The sequence below is a fragment of the Heteronotia binoei genome, chromosome 6 (genome assembly GCF_032191835.1).
Source record: "Heteronotia binoei isolate CCM8104 ecotype False Entrance Well chromosome 6, APGP_CSIRO_Hbin_v1, whole genome shotgun sequence".
Taxonomy (NCBI): domain Eukaryota; kingdom Metazoa; phylum Chordata; class Lepidosauria; order Squamata; family Gekkonidae; genus Heteronotia; species Heteronotia binoei.
The window spans coordinates 101042668-101069489 of NC_083228.1; the positions used below are offsets into that span (position 1 = coordinate 101042668).

Here is a 26822-nt window from a genome sequence, read left to right on the forward strand (position 1 = left end):
TTCAAAGAAACAACTGTAAAATCCCTGCCATATGTAAGTAAGATGGCTTGGCAGTACACATCAAAGAGAGGAAAGGCCTTGTTTTGGGCCCTTGCCTGCTTTCAGATTACCGGGGAGGAGGCGGCTTGGTTGGTTTGGTGCCTCTGAGGTCCTGAAGCACCACTGTCAGTCAGGGCAGGCAGTATTTAAATAGATGGCCAAATGGTATAAAAGCAGCTTCACAGTGTTATGTTTATATGAAATTTTGAGCATGGAATATGAGGTGATGTATATTGACAGAATGAATATTACGCTGCCTGGATAAATAGAGACTGTAGCACCACTGTATTGTTTTTTAGCTTTTTAAAATTAATTTATATTTGTATTTATATTGCTGATTGATTTTACCTGTATTGTTACATCATGATACCATATCATGTTCTGTAAGCCGCCCTGAGCCTGCCTCGGCGGGGAGGGCGAGATATAAATAAAAACTTATTATTATTATGTATGGGTCAGCCCCTTTGGGTTGCAGCCAGGGCTTAGAAGCTGATATAGTTCATTAGCGAACAATCTAAGAAACTAAGGACCAGTGGGAAAGTGTTACAGGACCTATTCTTAGTATTTTGCCTCATCTCAGACTGGTTGACTTCACTGTAGAAGGCAACTTACTGTTTTGACAACTAAAATAGGCATGGAGCCTGATATGATATTAGAACATATATTGATTTAAAAGGCCTCAGAAGTACATTTTGTAGACATTAGATGATGACAGCACTTTTTATTTACTTCTTTTTTCAGGTCACAGCTCAAGAAATTACAACAATGAAAGGAGACCCTATGGCTTCTGGTTTCCCCCAAGAGAGCTATCAGCAGAAGAGCTCCGAAGACACAGGCTTAACAGATATGAAAGGCAGTAAAATTCTCAGGTGCCTTAGTGACTACATATAAAGATGTCTATATGGTAGCTGCCAAATGTTGGCTGATTCTTCTCCTGCCATATCTAAATAGTTTTCCAGAAAAGAATGTTTCCTGTTGGGTATGTACTTAATACACACCAAGTTGTGTGAAAAAATTGAGTCAAAATGGCACTTTCTTGGTATGAGGATCTTTGAGAGTAAGGCTTGAAATGAAAAGGTACCTAAGAGCCAGGTGTAAGTTAAAGATTTCAGTTCACCAGGAGCAGTTTTGATGTGTTCTTGTTCAACTCCTACTCATCTCAGTGGGTGGAAGAAGCTGCAGGAGCCTTTGATTTGTTGAACTTTTGGATGTCAATGGAACTTGCAGACATTAAATTTTATTTTATTTTTTGCTCTGGTTCATGATTACAAACATGCTCTGAAATATAGAAGCACTACTTACTTAACTCCAAAGCTGTACATTTGGGTTTTGACAATTATTTGCATATCAAAGTTACATTATTCTATGATGCATCAACAGCAGTAAACTTGGTTGTCATAAGGAATTAATGCAGTGTAAATTATGTCAGCAGTGAAGGAGAGGGCAAATGAAGTATGTTAATAATGAACATACCTAAATTAAGTTACATTATGAGATTAAAAGACAGTAGGCAATGTATTAATGTTAAGTTTTCATTTGGCTCTGACCTGCCATCTGCTTGCAGGTAAACCCACTTATTCTTTTTCTTCCAAACCATCTCACAGGTATTGTTCAAGGAGATAAAAAAGCTCTCTCATGTTTTCAAACATTGCTATATGCTTTCAAATGTTCTTTTTTAGTTAATAAAACTATATTTTAGTTTATAAAATATAGACAATATATGTAAATTTATTCACATCAGTACTTTAGCCTATTTCTGTAGTAGACTTGAAATTTGTATTTAAGCCCAAGTAGGGGAATTTAGCTGCATTTGACTTTATCATTATCATTCAAAGCATACTTTGATTTTATCCTGTTGTGCAGAACTACTTGAAATATTTATATGTCAGTTTGGTTGGCTACTGGAATGTGAGTTGCCTTATTTGTTAGGGTTCTGTACTTTTGAAACCTCACTGTATCTATACCTCTCCAGGGAATTTTATCCAGAATATCTGTAATATATAAAAGTGCTATGGGATTGACCCAATCCAGCTCTGCCATACAGGTACAGTGTCTGTGGTGTGTGCATCAGTGACTGGCTCAGCAAACATCACTCAAGTGCACTTGCATGGCATTGGCTGACTCTGCTTCTCTCCCCTGCCAACTGCCAGCCTCAGGACAGATGAGGATTGGGCCACTAGGAAACTGCTAGGCAGAATCAAGCTTGGTTCTGTCAGCAAAAGGCAAGGGGAGGAGGCCCTTTCCAGGCCTATTTTGGCCTTTGAGGGAGAACACATTGGACTAAGTCCTGACTAGGGCTACCAGTTCCAGTTTGGTGGGAAATTCCTGGAGATTTTGTGGTGGAGTTTGAGGGGGGCAGTATTTGGGGAGGGTGGAGGCCTCAGCTGAATATAATGCCCTCCAAAGCAGTTATTTTCTCCAGGGGGAGAGAGATCTGCTGTCTCAGTTGTGATCCCAGGAGATCTTCAGACTCCAACTGCAGGTTGGCTACCCAAGGCCTGGCTGCTTGTTACTGTTCAGCAGCAGCCCCCCCCCCCAAAAAAAATGACAGCCAGTGTGATGCAGCAGAGCAGGATCTGCCAGGCCCAAGTTCTTGCTGTAGAAGATGACTTGGTGATTTCTGTCCAGTGACAGACTTTCAGCCTAATCTACCTCACAGGGTTGTTGTGCAGATGAATCAAGGTGGTTGACAGTTGGCTGGGAAGGAGATAGGGTTGCCAACTCCAGGTTGGGGAATTCCTGGAAATTTGAGGTATGGAGCCTAGAGAAGAGTGGGGTTTGAGAAGGGTGGGACCTCAGACACTACAGTGCCATAGATTCCACCCTCCAAATCAGCCACTTTCTCCTGGGGAACCATTGTTGCCACTCTCCAGATGAGAGTTGGAGATCACTCAGAATTACATCTGCTCTCCATGGCAGAGATCAGCTCTCCTGGAGAAAATGGCTGCTTTGCAGGGTGAACTCTGTGTCATTATACCCTGGTGAGGTTGCTTCCCTCCTGCTTTGGTTCACACTGTGATTTCAGACCACTCAGAGACTTCCAGCCTAACCTGCCTCACAGGCTGTAGTTTTCCTAGGTAGAAGCTGGAGGGAGGGGGATGAGATGGAAAGCTGAAGTTAAATCAGTTCCCCTACAGAAAATGGCCATCTTGGGTGGATGGGAAGACAGCAAGGGGGGCATTCCCCCAGAGCCTCTTTCTATAGCCAATGTATTTTCCCCCACAACAGCCCTTACTCCTAGTATCAATATAAATACTGCCTCACAAAAGAACAGCTGAATGCGAACTCTGCAGAAATTTACTTAATATAATCTGTTTTGTCTTCAGGATTTTATCCGCAGGTTATCAAGTACAACTATTGAACATTCAACATAGTATATTGTTGGCTTTGCTTCATTTTTGTATTTGCCATTTCCTTGCTTAGTTCTGTTTCAAGAGAAACAAAATAATGATGCAAATGAGGTTTGGGGCTTTTCAAATGCTGAGGACCTTAAATCTGATGTTCTATTTTAGTCAGCAGCAGATTTTGCGGGCTTCACCTAGGAAATACTGATTCCAATCATAATTAATTGCGTTGGCAGCACAAAGGCATTTTGATCTATATATTAACTATATCTAGTCACTTTTAGAACAGCTTAACTTGTAAAAGTAAACAGCATTTGTTGTTTAGAAAATAACTGTGCCCTTGTGGAAAAGCAAAGAATAATTCCTGTGTCTTTTCTTCCTAAAATCTCCATTCTTTGTGGGTAAATACTCAATGAACTTTGCAATTATATTTTGGCTTCAATATTTCATGTAGCAATCTACTGCTGTTTTCAGAATTCTAGTAGTTATAATTCCCCTTATGTTTACGATAAAGATGTCCATGCTCTTAAAAAAAAACTCCTCTAGCTCTTGGAAAGTTGACTGCCTAGTGTCTGGTTATTGTTTTTGGTTTTGGATATTGTAATTGATCTGTGTGGGGCAAGAGCTATTAATCATGTTTCTATAAGTTAATTAGCATTGTGATTTGTCTTTTCTTGTGCCTTGTAATTTTTGCTGGCAAAGTACATGTATTTCATACTTGTGTCAGATGGGGGGGGGGAGGGATTGCTTTCACAATATCTCTCCTAAATGATTAGAATAAAGGGGGTGGAGAGATGATGGAATAAACCATCTAATCTACATTCCAGTCTGTTTGAAACTATAGAAGTGATTATCAAACTGCCTGAAAGCAGATTTATGTATTTCCATTCTCATAGAAGAATCCTGCAGTTGTTAAGTAACAACTCAGAAAGAGGCTGTGGGGTGGGGTGGGGTGGGAAATACATGAACTGCACTGAGTTCTCTTTTGTTTCCATGTATGCCTTGTTATTGTGTAAATAGTGTCATCTGTTAAGTCGCTAGAAGTACACCCACTTTAAAATAAATAGTTCGAGAGAAAGATTGCCAGATCCTTCCCCTGGTCTGACGACAAGTTACACTGGTGTTCTCATACATCATATTTTCTACAACGTTTCCTAAAGAGAGTGTAGAGTATCGGACTCTGCACCCGCGCCGCGCAAGCCGGGACGTCCTCGGGTTACCTGGCGCAGCGCAGGAATAGTCACCACCAATCAAGACCAAGCGCGGGAAGTTTAACTGGCCAGGATTGGGCTGGCCAGCAGGGGGGTTGATCCGGGGTGCATGTATATATTAGCGGACCCGGCCGCGTGTTCCCCAGTTCTGTAATGTACCAGCGATTAAAGACCAATGCCTTAACCACGTCTCGTCTCCCAGTACATTACACTGGCGACGAGGATGGGATCTAGATAGGTCCGGCAGGAGACGAGGACGGCGAGAGACCGCAGGATCGGGCAGCCCGCCGCCACCATGGCGAACTCGAGTGTAACGACGGGCCATCTTGCGGAATTCAACCCGGAGCACCCCGAGAGATGGGAGACCTACACCGAAAGGGTCGAGTGCTACCTGCGGGCGAACCTGATCGACGATGACGAAAGAAAGAGAGACGTCCTGCTGAGCGTCTGTGGCGAAGAGACCTTCGAGATCGCACGAGGTCTCTCCGCTCCAGCTAAGCTGACGGAGAGGACCTACCGGGAAGTCGTGAGGCTCCTCACGGGCCACTTCTCACCCCAACCGTCCATCGTCGCCCGCCGATTCCTCTTCCACAAGAGGGACCAAAAGTCGGGGGAGACAGCGGCGGTCTACCTGGCGGCCCTTCGGCAGATCGCCGGAAATTGCAACTTTGATAAAAGGGACGAAGCCCTGCGGGACCGTTTCGTCTGGGGCCTCCGCGACGAGCGATTGCAGCAGAAACTCTTCGCGAAGGAGGAGCTAACGCTACAACAAGCCTTCAACGAGGCGACGGCCTTCGAGAGGGCCACCAAGGCGTTCGGCCAGCCACGAGGTGAAGCAGTCCACCAAGGAGAAACGGAGCCAGAAGACCGAACAGAGGAAGAAGCGTTCCAACTCCGACGGCCCCAAAGAACGGACACCAGGGCCCCCGCTAGACAGCGAGCGACGGAGAGGGCCACCGCCACCACCGGTCCCAGGTGCGCCAGCTGCGGCGACCCCCACGAGCGCCGGGACTGCCCGTACCGCAACCTGGACTGCCGCAGCTGCGGAAAGACGGGCCACATCGCTCGGGCTTGCCGGGCCAAGAACAGCCGCCGACAACCATCAGCGCATCACGACTCCCTGGACACCCACACGACGGCATCCACCACTCTGCAGGTATTGAACTTGCCCCTCTCGGCCCCAGACAAGGTCAAAATGTCGGTCCTAATCGAGGGCGCCCCCTGCACCATGGAAGTGGACTCGGGTTCCTCCATCTCTATCATTTCGGAGGAAACCCTCAAGAAACTATGCCCCCGCCGCCGCCTTCAAACGAGGCCAGCGGACTTCGTACTGAGGGACTTTCAGAAGAACCCAGTACACATCGTGGGGTGGGCCCGGGTGCATGTGGAAAGAAGGGGTTTCAGGGGGCCCCTGGACATCCTAGTGGTCAAGCGCCAACTGACCACACTTCTAGGGTTGGCTTGGTTCAATCCCCTGGGGATCCAGCTGGTGGGGGTGGACCACTTGCAGGCAAGCAATTTCGACGGGGTCTGCCGGGAGTTCCCCGAGGTCTTTGACGGGTCGTTGGGGAGCTATAAGGGTCCGCCCATCACCCTACCGATTGACCCAATGGTCAGGCCCATAAGGCTTAAAGCGAGGCGCGTCCCGTTCGCCCTTAAGCCGAAAATAGAGGCAGAACTGGACCGCCTAACGGCCCAGGGCGTCCTAGAACCGGTAACATACGCGGAATGGGAAACCCCCATAGTAACGCCCGTCAAACCCAATGGGGAGGTGAGGATCTGCGCTGACTACAAGTGCACGATCAATAAGGCGCTACAAGACAACCCCTACCCAGTCCCGGTGGTCAGCCACGTCCTAGCAGCGCTAGCCGGGGCGAAGGTTTTTGGGAAGCTGGACTTAGCACAAGCATACCAGCAACTGCCGGTCGACGCTAAGACTGCGGAGGCGCAGACGATTGTGACCCACAGGGGCGCGTTCAGGGTTAAACGGCTGCAGTTCGGGGTCAGTGTGGCTCCGGGGATATTCCAGAGCATAATGGACTCTCTCCTTAAAGGGATCCCCGGAGTTCAACCCTTCTTTGACGACGTTTTAATCGCCGCCCCCAATGAAGGAGAGTTCTGCTGCCGCCTGCGCGAGGTCCTCAGACGGTTCCAAGCGGCGGGGCTGAGAGTCAAAAAGGAGAAATGTTTGTTAGGTGTCCCGCGAGTGGAGTTCCTGGGGTTCGCCGTGGACGCGGCGGGGATACACCCGACGGCGGACAAGACCAGGGCCATAGTCCAGGCTCCTGCGCCCAAATGCAAGGCAGAACTACAGAGTTTTTTAGGATTGTTGAACTTTTATCACACGTTCCTACCGCACAAAGCCGCCGTAGCGGAACCGCTGCACCGTTTGCTGGATAGACAGGCCCCGTGGGTCTGGGGCCAACGCCAAGCCGCGGCGTTCCAAGCAGTGAAGGACCTCTTGGTCTCTAACGCGGTACTTCACCACTACGACGAAAACCTACCCCTGATCCTAGCTTGCGACGCCTCCCCCTACGGAGTAGGAGCGGTTTTGGGGCACCAACTCCCGGACGGGAGGGAAGTGCCAGTCGCGTACTATTCGCGGACTCTATCCCCAGCGGAGCGGAACTACGCTCAAATCGACAAGGAGGCCTTGGCGATCGTGGCGGGGGTGCACAAGTTCAACGACTACCTCTACGGTAGGCGTTTCACCATCGCCACTGACCACAAGCCGCTCCTGGGCCTCCTAGCTCCAGACCGTCAGACCCCCCAAATCCTATCCCAGAGGGTCCTGAGGTGGAACCAGTTCCTGAACTCCTACACGTATGAACTGGTCCACCGCCCGGGTAAAGCCATGGGACACGCCGATGCCCTCAGCCGCCTGCCGCTCCCCATGACAGAACCGGATCCCGCCCCTGCACATGGGGTAATGCTCATAGAATCGCTCCCCGAGCGCCCCCTGCACGCGGCGGAGGTGGCTCGGGCGACAGGGAGGGACCGCATCCTGGCACGGGTCAGGGACTGGGTGGGGAGGGGGTGGCCATCAGGCAAAGTCGAAGACGCGTTCAGGCCGTTCGCGTCCAGGAAGGACGAGCTATCAACCCACAAGGGGTGTGTGCTTTGGGGCAGCCGGGTGGTAGTCCCCCCCCCCTTGCGCAAGCAGGTACTGGAAGACCTCCACGAGACCCACCCGGGCATCGTGAGGATGAAAGCCCTGGCCCGTAGTTATGTGTGGTGGCCGGGCATGGATGAGGAGATAGAGGGATGGGTGAGGAGGTGCCAACCCTGCCAAGAATCCCGGCCCGATCCCCCATCAGCCCCGGTCCACAGATGGGAGTCTAACAGGCGACCATGGTCCCGCCTCCACTTAGATTTTGCAGGCCCGTATCAGGGCCAAATCTTTTTTATACTTGTGGATGCCTACACGAAATGGCTGGAGGTGATTCCAGTAGCCTCGACCTCCACGGCAGCAGCCGTCCGGGCACTCAGGAGGGTCCTATGCACGCACGGGATCCCAGACACCCTGGTGACGGATAACGGAACTGCATTCACCTCCCGGGAATTCAGGGAGTTCACGGAGAGGTACCTCATACGACACATAAGATCCGCACCCTTCCATCCGGCCACCAACGGCCAGGCGGAGCGGATGGTGCGGACCACCAAGGAAGCACTGGGGAGAATAGTACAAGGGGATTGGGACCACCGCCTCTCAGCCTTCCTGTTCCACAACAGGATCACCCCAAACCCTATAACGGGATCCAGCCCCGCAGAACTGCTTATGGGGAGGAAACTGACAACACGCCTAGACAGGCTGCACCCCGACCGGGCCCCCGAGGTCCGCGGGTCCCCAGAGGTCCGGGAGGCGGTGCGGGGGTTCTTTCCGGGTGACCCGGTATACGCGAAGAACTTCGCAAGCGGTCCCGAGTGGGTCGCGGGGAGAGTCCTTAGGGTGACAGGTTCCAGGTCATACGAAGTGACCACCGAAGGGGGCCAGGTACTAAGGCGGCACATAGATCAGCTGCGCCGCCGCACCCTACCTGAAGAAACAGAGGAGGTAGGGAATAGGGAACCGCGGGCAACCGAAGGTCCGGAGGGGCGCTCGCCAATACAGGAACTACCCACGTATGACGCCCCCAGAGACACCGAACCAGAGCCGGAGCCTGAAACAGACCCCAACATCCCGCAGCCAGAAGCAGCATCGCCCACAACGGAACCAGCCTCCGCACCAAGAGCGACCCCGAGGAGATCGACACGGGAACGGAGAGCACCTGCGTACCTCCGGGACTATGTGGTTTAAACTAAGGGGGGAGGAGTGTAGAGTATCGGACTCTGCACCCGCGCCGCGCAAGCCGGGACGTCCTCGGGTTACCTGGCGCAGCGCAGGAATAGTCACCACCAATCAAGACCAAGCGCGGGAAGTTTAACTGGCCAGGATTGGGCTGGCCAGCAGGGGGGTTGATCCGGGGTGCATGTATATATTAGCGGACCCGGCCGCGTGTTCCCCAGTTCTGTAATGTACCAGCGATTAAAGACCAATGCCTTAACCACGTCTCGTCTCCCAGTACATTACAGAGAGTATGTGCATGGCATTCTCTGTATGGTACTTCGTTCCTGTCTTAATGCTGTAGCACATGCTTGGAAGTTTTCCCAAGGAATAACCTTTGTGCAGAGCTCAGAAAGTTAGTCAGGAAAACCAGAACTTACTCCATAAAAATAATTAAGAGAGCAAACCTAAGCAGGTCTGTTTGAAATCCTAGTCAGGTCTGTTCATTGGGGCTTACTCCTAGAAAAGTGTTTTTAGGATTGCAGTGTTTATGTCTTGCAAACTATTCCAGGGATTGTAGTTCAAGCAAATAATCTACTCATCCTCTTGACATGCTGTTCATGATTGTCAGATCGCTAAATGTAGTAGCAGGTAGATAGATATACATTTACAGTTCTCAGAGCTTTCCAATAGCACCAAATTTTTGTGGGAGTGTTCAATTTTCTGGAATTAGTATGTTAACCACACAATTGCTTTTGTGTGAAGCAACAAAAACTTGGGGTTTTACTGTATGTATCCCAGAATTTGTGGTTGCCACCAGTTCCCTAAAGTTTTAAAATAGACTAAAGCCTTTTCCAGTAACTTCTTTACAGTTTCTTTTAGCATCTGTGGTCTGCATACTTTCTGACACTGGAGAGAGTACTTTAAAATGTTATTTTAAAAAAGAAAAACCTCTTTGATATTTTAGGGAGAATGGAATTCCAGTAATTTGGAGGGAAACAGACATCACAGGGAAAACATTCAAAATGTTTTCTACAGACCACTCTGTTTTCTGTGTGAAATGCTATTTTAGAAATGTGCCATGAAATATTATTGCTCATTTAAAGTGAAGGGGATAGTATTTCAGTGACAGCCTAAGCGCTGACTGGAAGTTACCATGGTAACAACACATTTGTCATGACAGCACAGCAAATTGTCATATAAAGCCAGAATAAATTGTTAAAGCGCAGCTAGCTAGGAATGCATGAACATATACATGTTCGCTTTATTTTGCATGAAAACAAAATACCAAAGGCCTCTGAAGTCTTCCTCTCTGGAATCTTTAGGTCACAGACAAACGTGATGAAGATCATGAATCTCTGTCTCTCTGTAAAAGGCGAATGGAACATACATCCCCAACTTGGATCAGTGCCACACAGAGACACAGCAGGGGGACTAAACCTTTAAACCCCCACTTTAAACATTTTTGATAATGAAAATTGGTCTCCCCGTGCTTTTAGCATTTTAAATGAGAAAATGTGGACATTTAAAAGAGCTGAAGGATTATCTGAAGGGTTGTTTTCTCCCCTCTGAATTTGTGGAGAGGTGAAAAAGTCAGGCTTTAGGGATGTTTGGCTGGATCCAAGCCCATATGAAGAGAGGGCTATAATTCTTCAACCCCTTTGATGGTCTTTATTTTCTCCTTTAAAACACTGATAGGCTGGGGAGTCCGGTTTTCAAAATAGGATTCAAGGAATGGATCATGGCTGGTAGGTGGCAAAACAATACAGTAAGTAATAAGAAAAAAACCAATATAAAATATCTCAGTACGCATTGAAACAGAACACTCAGGATGGCACCTTAATAACCGCAACTAAACAAAATGCAAACAGGAAGAATAAAAGACGTAAAACATGTCCCTTCCAAAGCATCAGCATGTTTTGGCAAATATATTTCATCAGCCCACCTGCAATAGAATGTTTTTTTAAAACAGCCTTTTTCAGTTGTGAGAAAGCAAAGCAGGTAGGTTTGCAACCATACAAGACCAGCTGCCCATACTTACCAAGAACTGCACAAAGTAAATTCCTTTATTGTACTTCTCTTTCCATCTGGAGCATCAGTGCATCCTGCCAATACAGAGAACGCTTTTTATTAAGATTTGATCAAGACAGTAGTGTCCCAGATTTTTTGCCACTGTATGACACAGAGTGTTGGACTGGATGGGCCGTTGGCCTGATCCAACATGGCTTCTCTTATGTTCTTATGTTCAAATCTTCTGAAATAAACACATTACTGCTGTTCCAAGAATCACAGCAGTGTTTTCCCACAAAGCACAGATGTGTGTTTTGCTTAGGCTCTGATCCTTTAGCATCGCTATATCTGTATGTGAGCGTAACCAAGCATGTCTGCATAGTGCCACCACAGCCGCCATAGACCTAGAGGAGCAACCTACAGAGTGTCGTATAGTATTGATTTGTTGTTTACTCAGACAGTTAAGCTCATGTAAGAGCTTGGCAGCTTGCTTCTGGGAGGCTTCTGGAAAAGATGGTACCAGAGTACTCAGCTGGGATGAAATGTTATATGAATAGGCAGCGAAGTAAGCGAGGTAATTATTTATTTTAGCCGTGGCTGTAGATATGGAGTACAGCTTCCTACCTCGTGTGTCAAGTTTTCTTCCCTCCTTTTCTGGTGGCACAGGGTGACGCGTCTGCTTGGACTTGGATGATGAGTGTACGATCATCGAATTCGATGCAGGGTGATTAAAAAGGAATTTTGATTCCGGTGCGTGGATCTTATATAGAGCCTCTACATGTTTTGATGTAGGAGGAATAGAGGCTGGTTTATCCCAGGCTTCTTTAAGGGCCTCAAGATGAACTGGTAACATTGGTAGTGAGGATCCGGTAGGTAGGTCGGCGTGGACCAAGTCATGGACCACATCAGATATCTTAGGCAGCTCAGTTGTTAGCTTGATATTCAGTGCAGTGGCTATGTCAGAAATTAAATCCAAATAAGACTTCGCCCCCTCAGAAGGGGAGAGATCAGCTGGTTTTACTATATCAGATGCTGGAGGGGATACCGAACGCAACGATTCCGAGGTTTCAGCTTCCGATTCCTCTTCTGGGACATCGGGTGTTGGTAGTGTCGGTACCGATGGTAGAGGTTTGGCTATAGATTGACTGGTTTGCTGCTTCGGGGTTGAAGGCGTCGGTGATGCCTGATCGCGATGCCGGTGAAGTGCCTCCTTGTCTAGAGGCTGAGATGAGTCGTCCCGGTACCGAGGTCGTGTCTCTTGGTATCAGTCGGTACGGTACCGAGGGTACTGATGGCGGTGGTAGTCGGCCGAAGGATACCTTGAGGGCGTGTAGTGGCGTCGATATGGAGATCTGGATGGGGACCGAGATCTGCTGTAGTAGCACCGTCTGTCTCGGCTAAGGGATCCCTCTCGGTACCGATAGCTCAGTAGTTCCCGGTGTAGTCCTCTGTCTCTGCTGAGGGATCGTTCATGGTGCCGATAGCTCCAAGGTTCCCGACGTCGAGGGGACTCGAATTGCAGAGGAGATACGGTAGCATCTTTGAAACTACGTGGGGCAGTGATGTCATGGAAGGAGTGCAGATCCAGTTGGTATTGAAGCATTTGAGTGGACAATTCAGTTGGCTCTTCTGTTAAAAGATGTTCCGGTAAGGACTCGTGGACTGATGGTGACGGCGAATGGGACCGAATTCGAATAACTTCCTCTTCGATCCTGTCCGTCGGTACCAACACTTGCATGGATACATTCGGGTTCGGGGGTGGCTTCGGTGCCGTCAGTATTTGTATAGTAGAAGTCGCCGTCGAAGCCGTAGCATCAGAAGTTCTCGGTTCCGGTGGGGTTGGTTTCGATGAACCCCTCGGTTCCTGGTGCTCCCTGGGTAACGATTCCAAGTGCTTTTTCTTGGATTCATGGGATTTTTTCAGATGTTTCCCGGACTTAGGCTTCCTGGGAGTCAAGGCCACTGAAGCTGCTGATTCTGCCGCGTCCCTTTGCGGAGTTAGGGAAGGCGGTGATCTTTGGGGCCCAGAGGAATGCAACATGGTGGGTCGCAAAGAGGTTTCTAGATGACTCTTCAGTCTCGCGGCGCAGTTTTTCCTGGCCTGCTTCCCGAACTGGGTGCAATGGACGCAAGTGTCTGTTCTGTGGGCTTCCCCCAGACAAAACAAACACAGCGAATGGCCGTCGGACGATGGAATTTTTGTTCCGCAGCGAGTGCACTTTTAAAAAGTGATCTTAGAGTCCTTTCCTTCCATACGCCCGGGGGGGGGGGGTAGGAAGGGAAACGAGATGACAGAAAAGTAGTAAAGTTTTTTGTGTGTTTTTTTTTACGATACCAGTAGAAGAAACGAGTAGTAGAGGAAATCGAAGAGATCGGATGAGGATCGGTCACGGAAAAGGTAAGTTGAGTAGGCTAGGTTGATGAAGGAGACGCAGCGAGGAAGGACCGTCCCGGGCGGCGGTTAGAAAGAAGCTGGGTGTGTGGAGCGCCTTCCCCTCGCTCCAGGCATGCGCAGTGGATGCCTGCTCCCCAGACCGGGAGGGAACGCGTGCCAAAAATAACGCCTAAGGCTAGCTTTAAATTCTCCAAGGTCGGGTTCATCCCAGCGGGAAAACCCATGTGTGGGACTGCACAGAGACCACGAAGAAGATCTTACTTTCCAACTTTCTCAGCCTCAGTTAGTACCTATACTGGAGGAGGGGGAAATAAAGATGGGATGGGATTGGAAGAGTGAAGCTGGAGAGGGAGTAACAGATAAGGGGGGGGGAAGCAAGGTAGAGGAGGGAAGGGAGTATCAGGGAGGTGGGGAAGAAACAAAGACTGCCAGGGAAAGAGATGGGAAAGGGAACAAGGTGGTGGAGAGGAGGGAGGGGTATAAGAACTGCTAGGGAAATATGGTGGGGAGGGGAGGGGAGGGGCAATGAGGTCTCCTCATAAGTACCCTACTTTTTCTAGTATAAGACAAGGACTAAACTTGTGGGGGTGCATACCATTGCAGCAGCTTTGGTTATTAAAATTTATTAACCACTCTTCCACCGGGAAATGCAATACTACTTGCATGAAAAAAAATCACACAAGGACAACACACAAAAGCAACCAACAAACTATGCAAGGATGCAGATCAGAGCAAATCTGAAAGTAGTAATACAAACTTAGAACTAGACAGCATTCAGGAAGGATCACATGAAAAGATATGGGGGGGGGAAGGTCTTAGTCATAACATTGTCATGGGCTCCAGCTGACTCTAACTCCTAATCACTAAAGTAGGTAGAGTCCAACTCCTCATGCCTTAGATACAGCGCTGCACAGACTCATGGAAATGTCCAAATTCTCAGATGCTGCTCTCCTTTCAGCAAAAATGCAGGGATCAGAATTGTTCCATGAGGTAGCCACTCTCAAGTTGGCAAACCTTCTTTTGATTACAACAGATGGTTCTAGTGGAGGTGGGTTATACCGAGCTCTATTAAAGAATCAGGCAGTCCAAGCTCATGGTCCTCCAGGTAACAATTGAAGGGCTCTATTATCTAAGCATTTTAGAATCCTTGGGAAATACTGACCAACTGCCCAGGTGTGGAAACCAGACTCCTCTCCTACAGCATGACAATCAAGAGGTTTGGTATCCAAAGGAATTGCTTCGTAAGGTAGATTGTCTTCAATGAAGTTAACATTCTGCAGATATGAATTCAACAGAATCACGTTATTGCATGGCTTGCCATACCCAACAGAAATATCCCAAGATCCTCTGGCCTTCCTGTGATGGAACCAGCCTGATTTGACTTTCAGACCTGGCCCCATCAGCCTGCCTCTTGGGCTTGTGCCCCTTTTTGAATGGTGCTATTCTGCTTTCTGCCTCTAGGGTGTGCTGCAATCACCTGCTCAGGACTGAGAGAAACAGGACTCTTAGTCTCCCTTTCCATCTGCCATGTGCAGATTTCTTGAAGGTAATGTGTTGAACCGAGAGTGATGATGCTTTTCTGTGGCTCAGAGAAGAACATTTATATTATGAGGGATTGAGCAGACGAAGGCCTTTGAAACTGAGTTCCAGAAAGGATGAGTTCTCTTTCTCCAGTTTATGGTTCTCTGTGGATTCTCTGGTTTTACAGTGCTTTGTATTGTTACATCGTTTATACTCTATAAATGGTAGACTTTAGATTCTGATGCACTTATTGAGAGCTAGGAAGAAATTTACATTCAGCTCTCTTGGAGCAAAATTGGAAGTACATAGATTTAAAGAGACAGTATCTATATGGAATCCCAGAAGAGTGGCTATTGTGAATGTGTTATTATTGTGATTGAATTAATTTATATTATTACATTGTTCACTATTTTGGATATAGTAGTTTGTGTTTCCATCTTATTGAATTATGTGAAAAATAGTATATAGTGGACTTCGTTCTCTTTGGTGATTTTTTTAGGGGGTTTACAACATGGTCAAATATGGCTGCTGGCTAGAGCATAACAGTTTGTCCTCTTCCAAGGCCCAGCTCTGAGAGAGAGAGAGAGAGAGAGAGAGAGAGAGAGAGAGCAAGAGAGAGACCGACAGACAGACCCTGCTCTTCTGAACAAGCACTTTTATTAATCCCGTCTCCACCCCTTTTACCTCAATCTCCACCCCATTACCTTGTCCGCCCAGGTCCCAAAGGCATCCTGGAATCACCCAGGAGTATTCTGGGAGACTTCCTGGAAGGCATTCTGGGAACTCTCCAGGAGTTTCCTGGAGATTCCTAACACATAGGCATATGATGGATGGCCAGGAAAAGTGTAAAGATATACATGGCAGAGGGGAAATGAACTGGGATAGCATACCCAAGGATCCTGGTGAAAGCTGTCAGGCATTCAGCTGGCTTCATTCTTCTTCTTCTTCTTCACCATGGTACTGGAGTGGCAGCATATCTGCCTCACCCCCCTCCCAGCACTGTACTCACTGCCAGCACCTGTTCTGGGGGATCAAGATAGTTGAAGCAGTATGCCAAGTGAGTATAAGGTGCAGGGTGTTTAAGGTGTGTTGTACTAGCACCCCCCATTGGAGCAATAGGGGGTGTCTGCCTTGAGATGCAGTACCTGTGAGGGATTTTCCCCCACCCCTTGTATGGGTCCCTGTGGAGTGAATATGAACTTCACTAGGGCCTTGGGTGGCATAATGTTGTGAAAGTATCCAGTATGTGTGTATCCAGGGCTGGAAAAGCCTTTGAAGCCAACTCTATCTGAGAGCACCCCTGACATTGCATATGTCTAAGCATATGGTGTTACACTGGCTTGCTGCTGGTGGGGCTTCTATCTCTAGATATACTAGCATAGATGCTCAGTCACCAGCTTAAGATAGGACTCAGAATAAGTCTCTTAGATATCTATGTGTAGTATATTGCAGTAATATTCCAGTTGTAGTGAGGGAGAGGCCAACTCAGCTTTTCAAGCTAAATCCACAAAAGACTGCTAGAAATGAATAAGGAAAATCCTTGTCAGAAAATAATTTATAACTTCATGAGAATTCTTTCAATGAAGCACTTGTGCATTGCTCCATATAAAGCAGCTTGAATATCTCAATGCAGGGGTCCCCGGTGTGGAACCCAAGGGCACCATGGTACCTGCCAAATACTTTTAGAAAGTGGGCAAGGGCAAGTGAAGACTTTTTGCCTAGCAAGGCTTGTGATTGCCAATGGAAATAATTGGCTGTGCAGATGTTAAAATAGTTGCTTCAGCAGTAGGGGCCACCACAGCACAAGGATCTTCACTGTGTGACTGAAGGTAAGCTGTGTGTATGCAGATTTTTTTTTAAAAAAATGTTCATTTTAAAAGGTGTCCCATCAAACAGCTGCATTAAATATTGAAGATTTATTATTAGAGATATGCATAACCTCACTCCCTGACTTTTTGTGGTTGGCTCCACCTCCTGCAGTAGCCATTTTGGAGTTATACCCACCACACTGTATCAGAATTCTGAGATGCCTGCAAAGTCAAAATAATTGGAGGCCCCTGTCCCAGGGCACAGAACTAAATAAGGAACTAATGCCTGACCTGTAACATCTATGGGACTATGACACTCCTCTATAACATAAAAACATTTTTGGAGACACATACAGCATTAATTATGAATAGGTGTTTTTACAAACTGTTTTTATGTTATATAGGAGTGCTGTTCTGGTTTTATTTTGAGGAAGATAATTATTAAACTTTATATATTTGTGTGTTTGTTGGTTTATAAGGTTAATAGGAACCATTTTTTTCTTGTACAAAATATTCGTTTTATATTAACCGTTTTATCTTGAACTCTTAGCCAGACTGACAGTTTATACATTTTAGGTAACAATAAAACAATAACAAATTAAAACCACCAGCAACAAAATATTAAGTTAAACAACAGCAGAGATTTAAAAAGTAGCAACAGTTAACAACATAAAGTGTTGGAGCCATAAAACAATTTAAAGATCATAAAAGAATAAATAATACTAAACATCTTTAAAATGACAACATAAAAATGATTAACACTCCAGTAGTAGCATTAATTAATGATAAAAAGTCACCAAGACAAAACAAAATAAAATCAACAGCTGTTACCAGTACAAACATCATCCATTTTCTGAAAGTCTCCTTTCCTAGAAGAAGCTAACTGGAGCAGTAGCCAAAGCATAACAGAACTATGGGATAACGGAATTCCTAGTAGGAACTCAGCAGTGTTACACCCTTCTATTACCACTCACTTCAATGGACTTAAAAAAAAAATCCATTAACTTTATTTATATCCTGCCTTTCTCCCCAGTAGGCACCCAAAGTGGCTTACATCATTCTCCTCTCCTCCATTTTATCCTCACAACAATCCTGTGAGGTAAGTTAGGCTGAGAAGGTGTGACTGGCCCAACGTCATCCAAGCAAGCTTCCATGGCAGAGTAGGGGTTCAAACCTGGGTCCCCCAGATCCTAGTCCACACTGGCTGGGTATAACTCTACTAATTGTAAGACAGCATATGGAGACTCTCAGGTTATGTGCATGGCAGAGAGCATGGAAGTACTATCTTCATCAATCCATTTACCAGATTAATTTTTATGGGACAGTGATTCCTGGATGCCTGAATATTTGCACCCATTTGTATAATAATCTCCCATTATGGTACTTGATGTCTGCTTACTACTTCTACTTACTGGAAAAGAACATCATAGGATTGGAACTGAAATACAGTTCAGTGAGAAAATGTACTAAAGTGTACTAATGCACTGATTACTTCATTGACATCAGATGTGTATATGAGAAAGACTCATGTCTAGGGGTGTGCATTTGTGTCTACCCAAAATGAAAATATACCTGGAAAACACTTCATTGGTATTACTGCTTTGCAAGAATATTGGTAGGACTTGCAACAGTGATTGAGAATACCATGTTTGGAAGCAAGTATCTAAAATGCTTGTCTTCTCTTACACCATTTTCATGAAAGAATGGTATAATGGTCTTAACTATTAAAAAAGGGTTGATTTTAAAAAGGCAGTTTTAAATTGTATTATACTGCTCCTAAGAGTGCTGTTTTACCTGACAGATAAATAGGTACACTGTTCTGCAATTTGGCTTTTGCCATTTGCCTTCCTCTGCACAGCAACCCAGGACTTCCTTGATGAGTTACTTCAAAATTACACTGACTTAAAATACTTTATGTGTAAGAGAGGAGACCAAAGCTAGAATATAACCATCATTTTCCTTGAAGTTGAGCATATCCATACTACAGACTTATAATATCCTTGAAACTAGTTTTATAAAAGGTCTACAGAACTTCAGCAAAGAATTCTGAAAGAAAAAAAAGCTGCATTTATTGTAACCGCTGTTTTCCAAGCATCATCCTGTGAAGCCACACTTTCAGGTGTCATGCCTGCAATAACTGGAAACATCAGGAAAAAATTTTTATCGCTGGCATAGCCTCACTTCAATCATCCCAAGCTAAATTGCTATAGCAAATTAGATGGGAGAGGTTGCACTCCTTAATTCTCACCTAAAAGACAATGCTCTGGAATAAGAACAGTTTGATAGCAACTCAATCTGTAGAGTAGTCAAGAAAACAGTGGGATTGCTGGAAAATTGTAACAAGAACTTATCCAACCCATTATTGAGTCTTCTGTTTAGCAATGTTCTCTACAAAGATCTCTAGTGCAATGCATGGGTAGAAGGGAGGGACAAAGTACTGAAATGTATTTGAACCAAACTTAACAAAATGGGGAAATCTGGGCTGTGTAATAGCACAATCACTTATTACCAATAAAGTCCGATAAGTGGCAATCTTGAGGAACAAGGCTATGGAAGGATATCATTTCTATTCTTGACCAACATTTTGTAGGCTTCAGTCATTAGCTGCCAGGTGAAATAGCCTCTGGTGTTCATGAGAAGTCCCCATACAACAGAGTTTGACCTTTGGTACTTAAACTTCTTGCTGCCTTTGTACAGGTTTTATAGTCAGCAAACCACCACTGGAATAGGTGGTGGGGATTTTTTGTCATGCTTCTTTAGCAATGGCTAACATTCCTAGTAATATACTGCTATACCCTTTTGGTCTCATGCAAAGTCTTGAATACTGTCTTGCCTGGTTAATCACTTACACTTCAGTTGCTTGAATCATTACAGGTAATTGTTCTTTATAAACAGAGAAATCCTGTTTTCTCCGCCTTTGGATCTGCCTGCTGAACTTTGGGTTCCCTTTGTAATAATCTGTTTTTTATCCTTGCTCTGATGAAATACTGTTGTATTTAGGTTTCACTGGCAGATATGCTCCTATTTCCATAGATTCTTTCCCTGAGTGTTGTTACTCTTATGCATACGTCAAGCATTGATGTGATTAGTTTCTTTTAAGGAGATATTATAGATGTGTCAGTGACTTTATCTGTTGGTTTTGTACCACATACCTTAGCATTTAGGACATTATGTATACAAAAGTTTTCTTTTGGCTTCTTCATGGTTCTGATGTAATTGTTTACCAGCAGAACAAACTACAGATAATGGCTTTCTCCTAAAACAAGCTAACACACCACATGGGCATTCCAAAATGGACTCCTGAGCATGATCCTTCCAACAATGCTTGAAGCTGATAACATGCTCATCTATCAGAGCTGTGATCGTATCTACTGAAAACATGTGAACAACAAAAATTTTAACTGAGTTTGTGACTGATGCCATCAAAACTCTGATAGTTTGCAGCTACAAGTTAAATGTTAATGGAGATGAAAAAATATGTATCACAATGCTTTTTTGGCTTTGCTGAATAAATAACTGAATAGTTGAGTAGAAGCGCCTCCCATCAAGTCAGCCATTGCAAGGTAACTTATGATGACAGATACAAACAGGATCATAAAATTGTTACATTTTCCAAAGGTTTTCAGTTAGTGCAAGTGTAATCTCATAAGTATTTCTGCAGTGAAGGTGTATAGAAGACCTACAATTCCTACTATTTGAAAATGGATTAATCTTGCAGAGTAGATGTGGCTAAAGTCTGCTTGTGTTGCACCATAATCAAACAAACCCCCCAAATTAGCACATTTACAACTATAGTGCAACTTAACTGGTGTTTCCTCTTGGAGTTATTTTCTATAAACATACAGGTTTTCTTTATCCATGTTTCATGCAGACCTGGCATCTGCCTATATGTCTGCGTTGTTCTTGCCCATTTTTAAGTGTCCTTGAGAAAGGAGCTGATGCAAATTGCAACTCTGGATTTACAGTAATTAACCAGAAGCTGTATTCATTTGCAAAAAACTGACATGTTCCTCGCTGACCCTGGCACTCAATAAAGGGTGCTGATCTGAAATCTTCAAGGCAGCTTCCAGTTGACATCAGAGATTGTCCACCTCCTTGGTCACCAGATCCAGTGTGCTGGAAGAAACAGGCAAAAGAACTATAAGGCATCAAAACTGTTACCTGATCCTATGCATGGTTATTCAGGAGTTAGTCTTCCTGTCAAGGCACAAGCTATAATTCATTACTTAGATGGTAATGAACTCAGTGGTACTTCCTTATTGCCATACTTTAGCTAGGGCCGTAATTTATTAAATAATACATTTGAATATCTTTTATTGGATCAAGATGGATGAAAGCTTATTTCAGTTATACAAATGGAAGGGTTGCTCCCAGAAGTCTATTCTTATATATTGTCTGTGGGAGAAACCCAGACATCATTAAGATAGTCCCTAGTTTTGCTATAATTACTGAAAAAACCTTCACAGTATAAAATTGGTAAAAAAATATACTGGTGCTTAAAATTTTAGGCTGAGATTTTGTTATTACAATTCTGAATGGATATGTGTGAGAGAGGGAGTGAGAATTTATTTTGGTTTGTTATGATAACTCATGGGTTATTTCAAACATTCATTCATTCATACAGTTCCCACTAACTGTGTAATGAGGCATAAGGGAATGAACCACAATTATTTTATTGAATGATAATCTGAAAAAAAAGTATAGTTTTTCAGTGATAAAATGCAGTTATCATGAAAGCAATGTGTGGATTTTTACCAAGCCTCTGTAATGAACCAAGGCCAAAATAGTATTCATTCAGTCTTACCATCAAAAATGAATATCCTATCCAAAGACTTCTCCAGTTCAGCGGACATGGAGGAATGGATTGATCTTGACTATGAATGGCAACAGCTTGGGCAGGAGCTTCACATACAGCACATCTGCTAATGTAGGGCTGTATTTCTTCATCAGAGATGGGCATCATGGGTAAAGGAGCAGCACTTGACAACCAGTAAGATTTATCATTTCTGCTTGCATAGTAGCAGACCTGATTGATATTGCAATAGGCAAAAGGCATGGTGCTGAATACAGAAAGACAAGATCCAGCCAAACCTAGAACAAAGGAAAACAAAAGCAAAGTTAAATGAAGATGAAGAATAGTTAAAGTCAGTCTTGTCCAACTCTGGACTATACTGCCCAGTAATGATTAACACTTAATTATTAATGGGAACTCACAGTGGCAGGTTTCCTCACAATGTATGTTGTTGCCACAAAAGCCTCGTTACATAGTAGGTAACTGCCATAGTAATGGAGTTCAATGTGCATGTAGTCTTCATCTATTAATTTTCAAGTTGGACTACTTCATAAACCAAAAGGATTGTTATCAGGATAATATGGAGGAGAGACGAATTATGTATGCCACCCTGAGTGTCTTGGAGGAAGGGAGGGATAAACATTTTACTAAATGAATAAATAAAAATTCACACCCATCTGATATTTACAGTTATGGGAAAATTTCATTTTTGACACGGGAGAGTAAAACTCACAATCTCACAGTCATTTCTTGAGGATCAAGAAATTACTACTGGAGGTAACAATCAGAAAATATACTGTTGCAGGTGGTAATTTTGCCTAGTTGAATATGGTGTAAAAACAGTAAGTTTATTGTTTATTTATTTTATTGTCTGCAAACAATCAGTTTTTCTTGGGTTGTGTGTGTGCTATATCTTTATGTACTCTTTGGCTGATTCCGCAGTCAGCTTTCTCCAGGGCAGGCTTCCGTTTCTGGGCAGAGCAAACTGGCAATTTCGTTCCAGTTGCTCTGTGCTGGCATTTTGTGCAGGGCAAACCCACGATTTGCCCTGCCACAGTGTAAACCTGAAAAAACAGGTTTACATTGTGGCGGGGCAAATCGCAGGTTTGCCCTGTGTAAAATGCCATCACGGAGCAACTGGTGTGAAATCGCCAGTTTGCTCCGCCCAGAAACGGAAGCCTGCCCCAGAGAAAGGTGAGTGCAGAATGAGCCTGTGTGTAAAGTGCCATTAATTCACAGCAACTATCATCACAGTTCATTACCTTCTGTCAACCCAGCAAGGCAAGAGAGAAGCAGAGGTGGTTTGCCATTCCCTTTCTCTGTAGGTGTCTTCCTTAAAAGAACCAACCCTGTTTTGAAATCTGATGAGATTAGGCTATATATTGCCTTCCTCCCATTTCTCATTGTACTCTGATACTTTCCTATAAATCTAATTATGAAATAATGGCAACTGAAACAGGCCTTATTGATGTATTTTATATATTCCACTTGTATGAAAATACAGATGTGTTAAAATTCAAGCACTGACTCTGACGTGGCACAGTTCTGTACCGTCTCATATATCTATTGTTAAGTTTGTTGGAAAAAATACAGTGTTTCACATGTGTGAAACCTTTACATGTTAGAGAGAACTATGAAATACAATAAAGTATGGGGAGAAATGTCATTTCTACCCAGATAAAAAGTTCACTGCTTACCAAGATCTTGATTATAGGCCTTCTCCTGTCCTTCAAGATACAGCAGACTGTATCCAGTCCATAATTTTGCCATTCCCTCTGGACACAGTGGTTCTTGGTCTGATTGACTGTGCAGAACAAGTAAGAATCCACTAGCAGCTCTTGTTTCAGGCCCTGGTGGCCCTGGTATCCCAGTCTGGCCTGGAGGACCTTATGGAATGAAAATAAGATACATAACATCCCATTTTAAAGCAGGACATGTTTCTTTGATAAATTAATACCTTTAGCTTCTCAGAGCAGATAAAAGGAAAGTTGTTAGGCTTCAGCGAAAGAATACTTGATCGTGTGTTGATCATTGTTAGTTTGAATGCAAGGCACTCCCTCAAACAAGTGAAAAAAGACCTTACATTATTTGACATACAGTTTTAGAGACACATGGTTTCATCTCAAGGCTGTAATAACTGGCGCAAAAATTAAATGCAGTCGGCTGCAAAGTAGCACATCCTACCAAAGGGTGGTGAATGGTTGCAGAATGCTTACCTCGCAGCCCTGGGTATCCTTTTTCTCCCTTGTCCCCTTGATCACCAATGGGTCCAGGTGGCCCAGACAAGCCACTCTGACCTTGCAGACCTAGCAACCCTTCCTCTCCTTTTCTTCCTGAAATACAAAACATTTATAATCAAAGATCACAATAATTAAACTCTGTACCTCAGCAACAGTTCACTGTGATGGTTCCCTTGTGTGAAGTGGCTCCCTTTATGTGGTTCTGCTGGGGAGTGGTCAGGAGGGGAAGGGCAAGACCATCCCTGTCAAACTGGTAGGAGAACCATCAGAAGGTCTGAGGCACTGTCTGGTTAGCAGTCCATGCTGATGTCAGCAACCTATGGTGGGAGCTACTAGCCAGACAAGAACCATGTGCTTGATTGGTATTGACCATGTCCCATTAGCTACTGCCCTCCACCATTGTGCTTTGCTTTTCCTGATTAATTACTCTACAGTGGCAACTCACCAGCAAATTGCCTCACCAGCCACTTCTACCATAACCACAAGGTTATATTATTACATCTCAAAGTATACATTAAATAAATCAGAATTCTTCCCTGTGATATAATAATTTGATATATTTCTAGAAATAGTTGAAACTATTTTTCTTTCAAAAACAGACATTGAAAATCAGTTCACATTCATTTGCTTCATTTGCCTGTTTATTTAAATTTAAAAACCTTATAATCTTAAAATGAGAAAACATAGTAGGAAGTATAGTTTTGCATTAAGTTCTAAAGAAAACCATCACCGGATTTTCTTAATTTTAGTAGATTTAACTGCAAGAACATGATAGGCACTGCAGTGTACATTAAAAACATAGTTAACCTCAAAAATCAAAACTGCCACCAAACTATTTTTTTTCAACCAATAGAATGCAGTAGATAGAATGTCACTCTAGGATCTGGGATACCCAGGTTCAAATCCCCAATGGAAACCTGCTGGATGACTTGCACCAGTCATACATTCTCATCGTAACCCCCCTTGCAAGATTATTGTGAGTATATAATGGAGGAGGGAATGATATAAGTTGCTCTGGGGCCCCATTGGGAAGAAAGGTAGGGTATAAATGAAGTAAATAAGTAACATTCCAGGAAACAAATTCAAGGTTTTAAGCTAAATTTTCTTATACAAAATCAGCCAGTGAAATCATTACTTTTGCTAAAGTCCTACAATTGGTATGATCTCTTTGGTGAAAAGCGCAAAGGAAAATTGAATAAATGGTTAAACTAAATGTGATAAGAAATGCAGGAACACTTAAGCACAAACAAGTCAATATGAAATTGTGTATGTTTCTGAGACTTTTGGACGCAAAAATATATACCATTGTAAGATTGGTCCCTTTTCCTCACCACACACCCTTCAGAGTCACAAAAGCTTTACCTTGAGGACCAGGGAAGCCTGGTGGTCCTGGAACTCCTATGGGACCTGGTGACCCTCTTTGGCCTAATACTCCGGGAGGCCCTGGAGTCTTGGGACATGAGGAATAATCAAGTTTTCCAGGTTCACCTAGGTCACCTGGAATATGCAACAGCATTAAACAAGAGACAAGACAAGACAGCAAACAACTAACAATGTTAGGCACATAATTAGCAGAAATTCCACCTGATTTTGGATGGTTTTTCTACCCTTTATGTGACTACATAATTTTGACTTGCCATATATGTATGGGATGGGAAGCAGAATGCACAAGAAAATGTTACTAACACGTGGTACCCACTAGAAGCTGCTGGGACTACATGTGTTCTAATATCTTAAGAGTTCCCACTGCAACCCAGTGTTGGGAATAAACCCTTGTTTATATCTGCTGAGGACCACAGTTGGCATTAACAGAGAGGTCTGAGCATACAGAAAAAGAAGCACACATGCAGAAATGTATTGTTTAAAAGGCACTCATCCTTCTCTATCTTACCTCTGCAACCTGGTGGGTTTGAATGCCGAGAACCAGACCATGACAGCCATTTCACATGCAGGATGAAAACAAGTATCATGCATACAGATTAGGAACAAGAATGCAATGGGAATTGTAAGAGCTTGCTGGTGGAATTGTTTTTCATCCTAATGTGATTGTTACAAAGCACATGATTATCCACCTCCAATAAGTGAATGACATGGAGAACTTCATTGCCTACATAATCATCTAAATTTCCCAGTATAATTTTACATAGGTTTCAATGCATTTTAGTTTTTACTGCTCTTCCTCACTTTGTACTATGCTTATCAAGGCAGAGAGCTCAATTACATAATTACTGGTGTAAAAGCCATATAAATTCTTAGCCTGACGAACAGCTAAGCATGCCTTCGCTAGAAATTAGTATATCAGTTAAATGAAAAATAAGCAAATGTTAATACCAGAAACAAGCAATTCATAACTTGTTGCAGTTTTCTTCAGACTACTGTTCAGGTTTTTCATTGTCATACTACATCTGTTCCTAATGTCTTTATGAAGTATTTAATATCTAGCCAATAAAATATCCATGTGAGGTGTGGAAATATCAGATCAATATATGCTTGAAAATTTCAAATGGTTCAGAAACTGGCAGTGAGAATGATAACTAGTGTAGATACAGATATCCTGCAGCCAATCCTAAAATAACTTGAACGGCTTTCAATTCTTTGGGGTGCACAATTCAAAATGATGATTCTTGACTTTAAAGTTCTGAATTGTCTGAGCAATGTCAGTCTCACTCCATCATCTGTTTGACTGACCTATCTCACAGGTTTGTTGTGAAGATAAAACAAGAAGGAATAACTATGTACGTTGTCTTGAATAACTTGGAGGAAGGGTGGGCTAAAAATGCCACAGACAGAGACAGACAACGGTTGACCCAGTTTTCAGAAGTGACCTGCCTCACCCATCTTGCATAGCATGTTCACATTAAGTGCCAGTTACATGTATGCAGATTTGTACAACTTTTTCATCTCTCATGACAGCCTTATAAGGCTACTGTGAATATTATACAGTGATCTATATTTTGGGAATTGTAATATGAATACATGCACTCAGAAATGCTACTTTCATTCTACTGCTTATACCATCTATTGCCCTCCCCCACAATGGGCTATAAAACTACAATGAGCCAAAATATTTGTTTTTTTATCTGAAATATGTGCCTGCCCGCCTGTGTATATTTTTTGAGCTTTGTTTTATTTGTATATTATTGAGTCATTGCTGTATTTTAACTGTTTTATTATGACTGCAACCCGCCCTGAGCCAGT

At 44.1% G+C, this 26822-nt stretch overlaps 2 protein-coding genes across 2 annotated transcripts in view; one reads left to right on the top strand and one right to left on the bottom strand.

Moving 5' to 3' along the window:
• Positions 1 to 1747, top strand: part of RHBDD1 (rhomboid domain containing 1) — a 45277-nt gene extending 43530 nt beyond the window's left edge. The window contains exon 7 of the mRNA XM_060242697.1: positions 781 to 1747. Within this exon, the coding sequence (XP_060098680.1) occupies positions 781 to 899 (119 nt within the window). The 3' untranslated portion in view covers positions 900 to 1747. The remainder of the gene's footprint in view (positions 1 to 780) is intronic.
• A 17684-nt stretch (positions 1748 to 19431) lies between these two features.
• Positions 19432 to 26822, bottom strand: part of COL4A4 (collagen type IV alpha 4 chain) — a 111914-nt gene continuing 104523 nt past the window's right edge. The window contains exons 42-46 of the mRNA XM_060242221.1: positions 24987 to 25121; positions 23601 to 23717; positions 23082 to 23270; positions 21397 to 21683; positions 19432 to 20708 (exon numbers count right to left, since the gene is read on the bottom strand). Of these exons, the coding sequence (XP_060098204.1) occupies positions 20445 to 20708; positions 21397 to 21683; positions 23082 to 23270; positions 23601 to 23717; positions 24987 to 25121 (992 nt within the window). The 3' untranslated portion in view covers positions 19432 to 20444. The remainder of the gene's footprint in view (positions 20709 to 21396; positions 21684 to 23081; positions 23271 to 23600; positions 23718 to 24986; positions 25122 to 26822) is intronic.